The sequence below is a fragment of the Amphiura filiformis genome, chromosome 7 (assembly GCF_039555335.1).
Source record: "Amphiura filiformis chromosome 7, Afil_fr2py, whole genome shotgun sequence".
Classification (NCBI taxonomy): domain Eukaryota; kingdom Metazoa; phylum Echinodermata; class Ophiuroidea; order Amphilepidida; family Amphiuridae; genus Amphiura; species Amphiura filiformis.
Genome location: NC_092634.1, coordinates 63442292 through 63455264, shown reverse-complemented (window position 1 = coordinate 63455264; position 12973 = coordinate 63442292). Strand labels below are relative to the sequence as shown.

The following is a 12973-nucleotide window of genomic DNA, read 5'->3' as shown; positions in this document are numbered from 1 at the left end:
ATACATTTTGCATATAGATTACACCAACATTTCTGAAATACCTGTTAAAGTGCATACATGTACTACTGAATACTGACTTATTATTACACATCATACTACCGTGGGTTAAAATTTGGCAGAATTCATATAATTGATTTTAGAAATTGGTAGAAAAAAAATCCAGTAATAAAATAATAATTGCAGGTGCAGTTCATAAAAGTTTAGCATGTTCAGTGGTTCTGTGTGGCAGTGTGTGCTACACAAGATCGAAGACTACTAAAAAAAAAATTATATTTAAATAAAGAATAAATTTGACCTTCATAAGAGTGCACAGCAAAATCAAATTCATCAAAATAATAACAATATACAATATACTAAAGTGTATAGAAGGCCAATAAAAAAAGATTGTTTGCTTGTCCTTCAACGACCGACCCTAATCTGGAAAAAAGGTTTTTTTTGTTTTACTGTACAAATGAATACCGACCCTAATTTTGGAAATTCCAGAAAAAGTTTTTCTCTCTTTCAACATTTTTTGACATCCTGAAAAGTTTCTACACACATCAAACTGTTTTAAAAACATGAATGAAGTGGTATACAGTAGAAAAATATCCTAATTCACAATTATTTGGGCTATTTATTAAGCTAATTAAAGGTATACAGTCATGCATGACCTTTAAAATATATATTTAAAAAAAAATCCTGACCGAACGACCCAATTCTGAAAAAGTTGTGGAGGACAAGCAAACAATCTTTTTTTTTTTTTGCCTAATGACATTACAAAATACAGTATAATCATAGAACTAGCTCAGTTTCTGGTGTTGCGACAATGCTTGAATAACATGAGAGATTCCCCTGCCATGAAGCGGCCAACGATAGTCGGCAAGGTACAGCCGATCCATTCTTGGACTGGGCCATCTCAGGGGGCACTGAGCTAGTGCTATTATAACATAGACATGATTAGATAAGTGTTAAGATCGATTAGAGTTAGAGAAATGAAGTTAGACCTACATAATCTTTCTTTCCGTTAATGTTAGTTGGCATGATGTTAGCATAAGTTTCGACAAGCTGTTAAAGAAACAAACAACAAGATCACAGACAGACAAGGAGAGTTAGAGAGTTAGAAACAGTTAATAAGGCCAACAAATTTTTTTTTTAAATCATCTACAAAACTTTTGGGTAACTCTATGCGATCAAGCCCCATGTCAGAAAAATGGAAAAGAAAAATGATTGTGAAGCAGCAAAAAATAATGAAAAGAGAAATCCCACACATTGCTTTTTTAGTAAAAAAATTACAGCACTGGTCTTTTTGGCAAACGGACTATTCCAGTTAAATCCATACATCCCATGTGGAAGACATAGCCTTATTCTCCCACACAGGGGTGTAGATTTCAAATGGAGTCACCCATTCAGGTAACCCCATTTGAAATTCACACTCCCTGTGTGGAAGATTAAGGTCATGCCTTCCATAGGGGGTGTATGGATATTAACTGGAATATGTCAGGTGGCGTATGGATTTCAACTGGTATAACTGAATATTTGTGAGACAAAACCCTTTTGTGCCAGATGAGAAATTTAATATACTTCCTGTCAAATTTATGTTTATATAATTCTCCTTTTAGCAAATTTTAGGAAAATGTAAAAAACAATTACCCCAAAAGTTTGTAATTGTTGATTTTCAGCTCCACATTAGACTTTGCCTGACTGTTGCTTAATATATACAAAAGTAAAAAGTAGAAACTACCGTGAAGTATATAAAATTGAATGAAACTTTGTCATAGGTTTTTTCATAGCCATGAATATCATGGCTATGAAAAGGCCTATGGCCTAAAGCTCACCAATTTTATATACTTCTGGTAGTTTCCTACTTTTTACTTTTGTATTCATCATCACACTGCCGACGCAGCTTTTTACTGTTGCTTAATATAGACTATTCCAGTTGAAATCCATACACCCCCTATGGAAAACATGACCTTAATCTACCACACAGGGAGTGTACATTTCAAATGGAATTAACACTCCCTGTGTCCCATGTCTTCCATGGGGGATGCATGGATTTCAACTGGAATATCGCTATGTTAAACAAGCAAGAAATAAAACAATTGGTGCAAATACTGTAATACCACTTCAGTTTCTTGATTTTAATCAGTGAATAATTATTATTATTTTATTTTATTTTTTAGAAAATGGAAAGTATACAAATTATTTACACAACACAAACCTTGTGGTAATTATCCAAGTTCTTTATGTTCGAGAATGGGGTAGGGGAAAATTACACAGAGAAAAAAAAATAACATGAAATAGTTAGGTTTAATGCTTTGTATGATGGCCATAGGCTTTAACACAAGAAGTCCAAGTTTTGAAATATTTGGGGGTCTATGAATTTCAACAGGAATGGACCATTGAGGTTAACTGAACCCTAGTAAAACAGGCTATTCCAGTTGAAATCCATACTCCCCCTATGGAAAGCATGACCTTAATCTTCTACACAGGAGTATGAATTTCAAATGAAATTACCTGAATGGGTGACTCCATTTGTAATCTACACCCCCTTGTGTGTGAGATTAAGTTTATGTCTTCCACAGGTGGTGTATGGAGTTCAACTAGAATAGCCCAATATAGGAAACTTGGGGTCTTTCGCAGCATATTTTCAAAATTGCAGCTAATGTCTTGCTACTCACTCTTACATGTATATAGGTTCCTCTATTTATACATATCTCTAGACATTAATGCATCAGTCTAAATTTCTTTCTAATGATGATGATGATGATGATGATCCTCTAGTTATGTGTATAAGATTTAAAAGTTTTAGATTATATGTCATGATAATATACATTATACTTTACCTTCAAATCGGACATCTTGTGATTACACCCATACGTCTGTGGCTTATGGAAGATGTATAGCGTCCTGCAAATTAAAGACATAAAGAAACAAGTAAAATAGAAGCAGGAGGGTGATAGTTCATAAGGGCAATGTCAGGACCCCAGGTCACAGTGCTGGGAAGAGATGATATACCGCCAAGGCCATTTTATTCATTCTAACGTATGGTCCCTATTCTAACCAATTTCTATTGGACGGTCTGTGGCTAGTTTGGAAGCATCTCTGACCATCCGCATAAAAAATGACTGACATGCGTGTTTAATGTCGCGCATTTAATATGCCTAATCAGTTCCGTGGTATAACCAATACAAGGTACAAGGTCCCAAGTTTATGGAGGCATTTTGTAATTGACCCGTGGTGAAAATGCTCTGATCTTGTTGAAAGATGTACCAAATTACTCAGGATTAAAAAAAAGAATAGTTTGTGCTACCTATGACATATATTTATGGAATTACTCTACAAAAACCTAATTTTCAGGTAAAATGTCATGTTTTTGGTTGTTTGTACAGGGGTAAAAGTTTCAACTTGCTCAGATTTTGGCAAAATTGTGCATCCTTTTTTACAGCCTGTACTACCTACTTGAAGCATTTACAGAAATCCTCAAAGTCCATCCAGATATCTTTGATGCCATTGTCAAGGACAGCAATCTCTTCTGTCTTGGGTGTGTCATGGCCGCCATCGCCATCCATGGCGGACTGGTCTCCTGGGTTGGTATCGGTCACCATGGAGAGAGCATCATCGGCTGCATCGCTGGGCTTCAAGGAGGCCGATTCTGCAAATGGCAGATGGAAAATTGAAATCAATGAACATCTAAATTGACGATGGAGATTGGACTAGTCCATCTCAAACCTGACACTCCTCTGGAATCAAAATTTCAGAAATGAGAGCAAAATTGCGTACAGTCCTGGATTTCATCATTTTCTAGTTTTTAGTTTGATTTTAACACAAAATATGCACACAATTTCCACCTAGATTTTCAAATGCAAATGAGATAGAAGTGTCGTCTTTCATAAGGGGCATGTATTTCAAATAGAATAGCCTGAGTTAGTGAAAATTAAAGTATAGAGGTGGTTTTTTCATTTCATCTAAAAAATTGCCAAGCCACATAAAACTTATTTTATTTTGTGCAAACAAGAAGTACTGCATTCATCTATTTGCCCAACCAAACACTGCACTACCTAAGGCCAACATCATTTATTTGTAGGGTTTTTCCCCTAAATAAACTTGCTATTTCGAGGCAGATTTTAATACAAATTGGATGAATAATTCATTACTCAGTCTCATAATTTTATCCTTTTTTCAACATCATTTCCATCTTGTGACTTGGACATTTTTTCTGGGAACCAGGATATTATGGATTTGGTAAATATCAATGGGCTGTTCCAATTGAAATTCATCCACCCTCTATAGGATTGTGGATTTCAAATGGGGTTACCTGATAGGGTGACTCCATTTGAAATCTACACTCCCTGTGTGGGAGATTAAGGTCATGCCTTCCACAGGGGTTGGATGGATTTCATCTGGTGTAGCACAATATCACACAGAGTAACAACCACACAGATGTACATCTAAACAAAACATGTGACACGATCAAGGAAAAATGAGTCTGATGTCGCTAATATTGATTTTGAGATATTGGCAAAGAAAGTGTTAAAATTATTTTGTTTTATATTGTTTTTAGGGATTGATAAATTGACGTAACTTCGCAAAGAAAAGTCGAATCAACATGGAATTTTCAGTTTCTGAAAGGTCTAAATGTCCTCTTTAGAAACTCATTTTCCACCAGGGTCGACATGCGACTCATTCCCCTTGATCATGATCCCCTGATTTTCTTCAAAGTGAATCTTTGTGGACTTAACACGGTTTGGAAATAAGCTCTTCATCTGAGGCCATGAATTCAACATGGATACCAAATGAACCACATGGGCAAAACACACAAAAATGTACATATCACCAATGTTTGTACTTGAAGCTGGACTTCTATTGACTGATAACATTCAAAGCAAAAGTCTACTTTCAACTTTATTTCGAATATTAGAGATATCTTTCACATGTAGTGCTCCTGGAGCATAGCTTTAGTGGTGTATTCATGCATCTATTCTGTAAGCTCCTGGAGCATAACATGTCAAAGGAATCTAAATTTTGCACTTTATTTCACATTTCTCAAAAGCTATATGGGAGTAATTGTAAAATACCCTACAGAGCAGCAAACAGCACACAGTAACTGAGTTGTAACATAATATAACAATGAACCATAAACAATGGGAAGTCTCTTAGCTAGCCACCAGTACATCGATCACTAGCACATTCATATTGGAGATAACATCTGCCACAGATGCTAAATTAGCTGTTATAAAAGTTTAATGACCCAGTAGTAGATCAAATTCACAAATAAAAATCATGAGATGAGATCTTACACTTCCCACAATGCATTTCTTCTAATTCAATTTTCTGTACTGGTCTGCTATCTAGTGCAATATGGGTAGATAGTGACAAAAAGTACCTCAATGAACAGAGCACATCCACAAAGTCAACCCATGTTTAGCCAGTCTATTCTCAAAATGAAAACAAAGGGAACCTGTAATAGGAGTGTCATATGATGTATAAATGAGGTGATGCATTATGTTGCAAAGGATTCTGGGAAGGGTAAGAATGAGGAGACTCATTGAACCCTAAAAACCTAGGATGGCAGACTCCGGAGAAGATATCTTACCCTTCCCAGAATCCATTGCAACATTATACATCACCTCGTTTCATCAAAACAAGACAACCATTACCTTATACATGTTCCCTTTGTTTTCATTTTGAGAATAGACTGGTTAAACATGGGTGGATAAACAAGAAATAATCATATTTTGCAAGATCTGGATGTGCCCTGTTCGCTGAGGTACATTTCGTTGGATCACTATAGACCCATAGCAAACTGGATAGCAAACCAGGGCAGGAAATTAAAAAGGGAGAAATGCATTATGGGAAGTGTATTCATAAGAGTGGCCAATCTTAAATTCCAGCTAAGAAACTGGTGGCAATGGATATATTTGGGCTATTCCAGTTGAAATCCATACACCCCCTATGGAAGACATGACCTTAATCTCCCACACAGGGAGTGTGAATTTCAAATGGAGCTACTTCAATGTGTGACTCCATTTGAAATCTATACCCCCTGTGTGGGAGATTAAGGTCATGTCTTCCACAGGGGGTGTAAGGATTTCAACAGGAATAGACCAATGTCCACCATTTAAGCCACTTCCAGGGGGAGACAATGCAACATGACAATAATGTATAATGCAAGTTTAGCTGACAATCATGCAAGCAGGCAGACATATACTAAACAAGTTTTATCCCCAGAGCGGCCAGTGCACTTGAACGCCGAAAGAAAACCCATGTAGTTCTGGCCAGATTTACGATAAAATCTATAGATTTAAATCTTGCGCTCCTCTATCAACCTGCCTCTGTGGCTCAATCGTACTACAAGCGTCACGCTAGTAATATGAAGGTTGCAGGTTCGAATCTGGCCAGAATGCACCTGAGGTTTTTTCAGGGTTTATATGCACCGCCAGTCTAAGGAAAGATAAAAACTTATTCATCCTTGTCCATCCAGAGAATAAAGTAGTGCATTTTTAGGTATGGACATGCTGTACTCACTGTCCAAATCTTGATCCTTAATGGTAGCTATTTAAAAGCATTTCATTCAGTATTTTATTGTTAGTTAGTTGCCTGGCATTTCATTGACAAATCAGGGACTGTCTTTTGGAATTAGCAGAAGAGCATTAAATAGCTCTTCTGAAACCTTCAAGGAGAGCTGTTTAGAGCATTTACAATAGATTTGTATGGAGAGAATGGTCAACTAAGGAGAGCTAAAAATCACTCTCCTATATCAGATTTAAGGAGAGCAGTAGAGAGCGACTGTTATTGCTCTACTCAAAAGGCAGTCCGTGGCAAATTAGTGATATCATCTGCATGACTCTTTTAGTTTGTTCTGCTTCACGGTTGTTTGATGGGATCATTTATTAGTTTTTCAAACAAAACATCATGTACAACCAAATTTTAGGCTTAAACAGCTAAAACTGATATCATGCTAATGTATACAGTTGCTTTTATGTCATTCTCAACTTTAATTTCCCCTCTTTTACAAAATTATTCACTCTTTTAGTACTTTTTAAAGTTTTTTGGATATAGAATGTATCTATTAATGACAAAATTGGTGGCGCTATTTAGTTACTGGAAATTACTCTTTCAAGCTTTTAATACAAATAATTCCTTTTATTGCTTCATGAAATATGTTTATAAAATTTCCTTGTTGCTTGTGTCACCTATCCAGCTGCTTTAATGGCAGTATCAATCACCTACCTCTTGCAAATAAAGAAATATGATTTAGGATAAATAGCGCCATCTATAGTTAGTATTTAGTTAAAAATGAAGGCAATTCTATATACATCAAACAACTGTGTTCTGCTTATATAAGGCAGAAAAAATAAAGACTCATAACACAGCTAGAACGGCGTGCACACTGTTGAGCGCACTAACTGCTTACGCTAGTTGTGGCGTTGCGTAATGCGTGACTGGCGCACGCTTATGTGAATTTACGCGAGCGTGAGTTATGACTTTATTGACGCGTGCAGTAACAAAAAACTAAATAATTTCAGCCTTATATAAACCGAACAAACATTAAACTGATCAATATGGTTAGTACTCATCCAAATTGATTCATATTAATATGTTAATTCCACACCTTATCAAAGTAATATGATATGTTGCATGTATGCGAGACACAAAGCAAGACTTGTGGCATGCTGCAAAAATCCTGAGCACCAACAACACAATATGCACATTGAAACAGGAACAGCGGTCCCAAATAGGTCGTCCGAAGATATGCGTAGTGAACACCAAGCACAGTAAATATTCATTTGAGACAATTTCTTTTAAATTTTCAGCATATTTTACAAGTTGACCTCAAATGACCTTTAACCTCAGTGTGTGACCGTGAACACCACCATTACATTAAAGATCCCATAGTGCAACTATGACCGAAATTTGATATGAAATTGGATCGACTGAGCCCATGTGAACAGTTTATATCATTTCACCTCATAGTTTGTATGTGGAATTGAACATTATCTGATAAAGTGGGGTTGTTTGTTTGAGACCAAATTTTAACCATAGAGCCTTGCATTACTGATGACTGACACACAGAAAGACACACAGACTGACTGACAGGACTTGTGATGCTATAAGGTCTACTTTCAGACAACCTAAAAAGACCATAAAAAGAATATATTTTGTGTATTTTTGTGTAAACAAATTATTTTGCATAACATTCATGCACCTTTGCCGGCATCCAACTCATTTGTTCACATTTCCACACACTGGAATTGGTGTGAGGTTCTGAGTGGCTTGTTCAAATTAATCATGGGATCTAATTGACTATAATTAGCTTATTGAATTAATTGTGATGACAATTAAAATTAAGAGTAGATATGAGGCAGTAATTTATGTAACAAAACTTTGTAATAGTTATACCAAAAGATAATTATAATCATCCTTTTATTATACTAATTATAACTTTTACAAATTGGCAAAGAAACTTTATTCAATCATATCATGTTTAAGCTATTACGACAATCAATGTTACGTAGGTAATCATATTATATTTCGGCTTTGTGAAATAATCATACTATGTTTATATTTTGTTTGACAAGAAAGCATAATTAATCGTATATTATAGTTGGCTTTTGCTATGAAAAAGGTGATAAATCCAGGCCCAATTACTGATAATTACCCCCTTTGGTCAATTACACTTCCAGCTAGACAAGCCCACCCCAATGATAAACCACAGCAGACAATCCAAAAGATAGGAAATTGTTATGTAATAATGTAATTATGATTATTTATTATGATACGATTTGCATGTTTGTACCTGTTGGCACACTTTTTGATAGTTCTATAATTGGAAATCAGCAGGAGCTAATTGGAGGGATTAGTGGTTTTGGTTTTTTATTCCTTTTTCATAGAGCAACCAGAGTATATGTTTAAGCTGTTACGACAATGAAACGTAAGTAATCATATCATGTTTAAGCTTTACGACAATGTTACGTAGGTAATCATATTATATCTTGGCTTTGCGAAATAATTATACTATGTTTATATTTGTATGACAAGCAAGCATAATTAATCGTATATTATGTTTAAGCTGTTACACGAAAGTAATCATATCATGTTTAAAAAATTACAACAATGTTACGTAGGTAATCATATTATATTTAGGCTTTGCGACAATGAAACGTAACCAAATAATATCATGTACAAAAAAACATAATTAATCATATATTATGTTTAACCTATTGCGACATAGAAAAACGTAGGCAATCATATCATGTTAAAGCTTTACGACAGAGAAACGTAAGCAATCATATTATGTTTAATAGGAACATTAACTCTCTCCACGCTGGTGTCGACTGCAGACGACAAGTTAAAAAAAAAAATCAAAATTCAAAAAAATTCAGAATTGTAAATTTTCATGGCCATATTTGGAATCATCATGAAAAATGCATTAAAACAAGTACAAACAAGCCTAGTATTGGTTCTGTGGTTCTTAAGATAGCTCTTGATATTTTGACAAAATATCTCAAAACTTGGACTTTTTATGTTGAGGCTTATGGCTAGCACGCATAGCATTAAACTGTGGGAGTAGATTAATGTGACATGTAGCACTCTGGGAAATCACATCGCCATGATATTTCTTTCACTGTTCCAGGGAGTTGAGCAATCAGCAAATTGCTTTCCAAGGAGTTGAGCACTATGATACCTCAATTCTGGACATCAATTAAAGCCATAATATATTTTTATGAAAGAATTTGGTTACTTTTGTTCAAAGCTGATTTTGTTTTTGGTACATGTATATAATGTTTTTATTTAATGCACATGCCCAAGTTACAGTTTACTGAAATGTATTGCAGCAATAATAATTGTTCTATTCTAGTTGAAATCCATACACCCCCTATGGAAGACATGACCTTAACCCTAACGCCCGAAGGGCTTTTTGGCGACTGGAAAGGAAAGAAGGGAGAAATAAAGAGAGAAAATGAACAAAGAAGTTGTTGGCTATGGGTGGGTTTCGAGCATGCCAAGCAGTAGGCCACCGACACTTAGCCACAGGTCTTACCGTTGAACCGATTTGAAAGGAAAGTTTGTGCCCATATAGCACTTTAATAGGGTGGTTGCATTATCACATCCAGTGGGATGCACACATGCGCCGTGAAGTTGTTTGTAGTATTTAGTACTCAGGCTTGTTAGGATTAAGTAAGCCTATGAGTTTTGATAGTAGTTACTTAATCTTCCACACAGGGGGTATGAATAACATTTCAAATGGGAGATTAAGGTCATGTATTCCACAGGGGGTGTATAGATTTCAACTGGAATGGCCCACAGCATTTTCACTAAACAAGCACAAGTTTGAATTTCAAATTGGGTTACCCAAACTCTACACCCCCTGTGTGGGAGATCATTATATAAGATCAAGTCTTCCTTAGGGGGTGTAAGGATTTCAACTGGAATAGTCTTCCTTAGTGGTGTGAGGATTTCAACTGGAATAGCCCAATATTGTAAGATTTATGATAAATTCATAAATTTTTATATATTTATTTCACAAAAAATGATAAAATAATATTTCACTCTCAGAAAATGTTCCTTTTCACATACAAACTATGAGGTAAAATGATATAAACTGTGTTCATAATATGAGACCGAAACTTAATCAAAACTTCAACCAAGAAGTCCCATATATCCATATAGAAAAGTAATTTAGTTTTTTTATCTTCGGCGAGACAAAAAGTTTTGCTTGTCCAAAAGTTATGGTAGGGGTTAGGGTAGGCAGCAGGGTACGGGTTAGTGCAAAGTATAAGATTAATTAGGGTTATTAGGTACTAGCAAACTTTTATGAACTAGTGCACCTTATACCTAGTGAACCTTAGAACTAACAGACATAGACCATTTTTTAGGGATGAATCAAAAGTTTAACTACGAATGTCCATACATCCATACATACTCCATATGGAAAAGTAATTACATAGTTTTGCTAGTCCAAACATTAGGGTAGGGGTTAGGGTTAGGGAAAGCATTAGGGTAAGGGTTATGCAAGGTTTAGGGTTAGGGTAAAGCCAAGAATTTTCTGCTTTACAAATGCTAAATTCCGCTTTTCTCCGCTTTGTAATTTTAGCACATTTCTGACATAATAAAATTTCACAAGAATCATACCTTTACTGTAGCCCTTCAAGGACAGGCGTTGTACGGTAAATCTGTGACGGATTTTACTTTATTTTGAAGACCCATTACATTTAGTATTTTATTTATTTCTTTTCAATTGTATTTTTTTTTCTTTTTCTAGGTCATTTTTACTTATTTTTTTATTTTTTTCTCAGAAATGCGTTTTCCGCTTTACCTCCAAATTCTGTGATTTTCACGGAATTTCCACAACGCAGAGAATTCTTGGCTTTAGGTTAGGGTTATTAGGTACTAGCAAACTTTTTATGGACTAGTGCACCTTACAACAAGTGAACCGTAGGACTAGCAGACATAGACCATTTTTTTAGAGATGAATCAAAAGTTTAACCATGAATGTCCATACATCCATACATACTCCATATGGAAAAGTAATTACATAGTTTTTTACCTCTGGCGAGACAAAAAGTTTTGCTAGTCCAAAAGTTAAGGTAGGGGTTAGGGTTAGGGTAAGCATTAGGGTAAGGGTTAGTGCAAGGTTTAGGATTAGGGTTATTAGGTACTAGCAAACTTTTATGGACTAGTGCACCTTACAACTAACGAACCTTAGAACTAGCAGACATAGACCTTTTTTAGGGATCACCATCACACCCCCACACCCAATAATGACGGCCCTGGCCAATATCAGATACCGTAACACACATAACTTTAGCACGCAGGTCACTTTTAACAAGTCAACTCTATACAACTAATTTTCTTTGAAAAGAAAGAACTTTGCTTCAAAGAAAATCAATTTCTGATACATTTAGGCTATATAGCATGTCTCTGTGTATCTAATTCCTAGTTATTAGGCCTACGTGCGTTGCGTTCCTCTTAAATTTCAATTAAGCTCTGATAAAATTATAACAAAAACTTGTCTGATGTGACATTTTGAATCTAGTTCAAAGTGTTACATTATCACACATATCGGATGTTTTACCTCGAAAATTCAACCCCACACCTAATTAACAAATTACATTATTTTTGTAAGTGGCACTTTCCTTTCAAATTTCGGTTCAACTATATCCCGTGGATCAGATGTTAAAATGTCAACCATAAATCACAATCTCTATAAATTGACCCGACATCTACGTAAATTGGAAGTTTGATATCTAAAATGGTTGGGTTAATTATTAGTTATATTTTGCTTTACTTTACTTTACTTTACTTGGTAATTTCGTACATGCTCCCCAAAGATGTGCACGAAGCGGGCAAAAAAAAAATTACACTAATTTTGTCATAATGGTTACCTATGGTTTCAAGCAGGCTTCCAAAAGTTTTTTTACGTTGAACTTTAACCATTAAAGAAATGGAGCTCAGACAAACCATTAAAGAAATGGAGCTCAGACAAACTGGCATTATAATAAAGGAGAGAAAAATCAGAACAGTTCGGATCCGAACCAGCGTGCACTAACGATTACATATCGTTCAGCTCACCACCACACGCCACAACAGCTCATGGCGGATCTGCCGGCGAATTGAACATGTAATGATTTTATTCTCTCTCTAATTATAATGAACTTTTATTCTCTCTCTAATTATAATGAACTTTGACCATTGTGAAAGTGTATAATATCCTCTACGAGATGATACAGGATAGTAAAAATAAAATCTGTCTAACATGATGCATCACAATCGCTCAGCTATATTAAATAAAGAGTATAAATTCTGCTTAACTGTGTGTAGTCTGCTCCTAATTGGGATAGTCCAGTTGAAATCCATACACCCCCTATGGAAAACATGTCCTTGATCTTCTACACAGGGAGTGTGAATTTCAAATGGGGTTACCTAAATGGGTGACTCCATTTGAAATCTATATACTCCTTGTTTGGGAGATTAAGGTCATGTCTTCCATAGG

At 35.5% G+C, this 12973-nt stretch overlaps 1 protein-coding gene across 1 annotated transcript in view; it reads right to left on the bottom strand.

The window, feature by feature from the left end:
• The window catches only part of LOC140157456 (androglobin-like), a 266592-nt gene that overhangs the window by 71817 nt on the left and 181802 nt on the right, over positions 1-12973 (bottom strand). Inside the window, 4 exon segments of the mRNA XM_072180658.1 lie at positions 2198-2218; positions 2823-2886; positions 3439-3631; positions 6505-6531. Of these exon segments, the coding sequence (XP_072036759.1) occupies positions 2198-2218; positions 2823-2886; positions 3439-3631; positions 6505-6531 (305 nt within the window).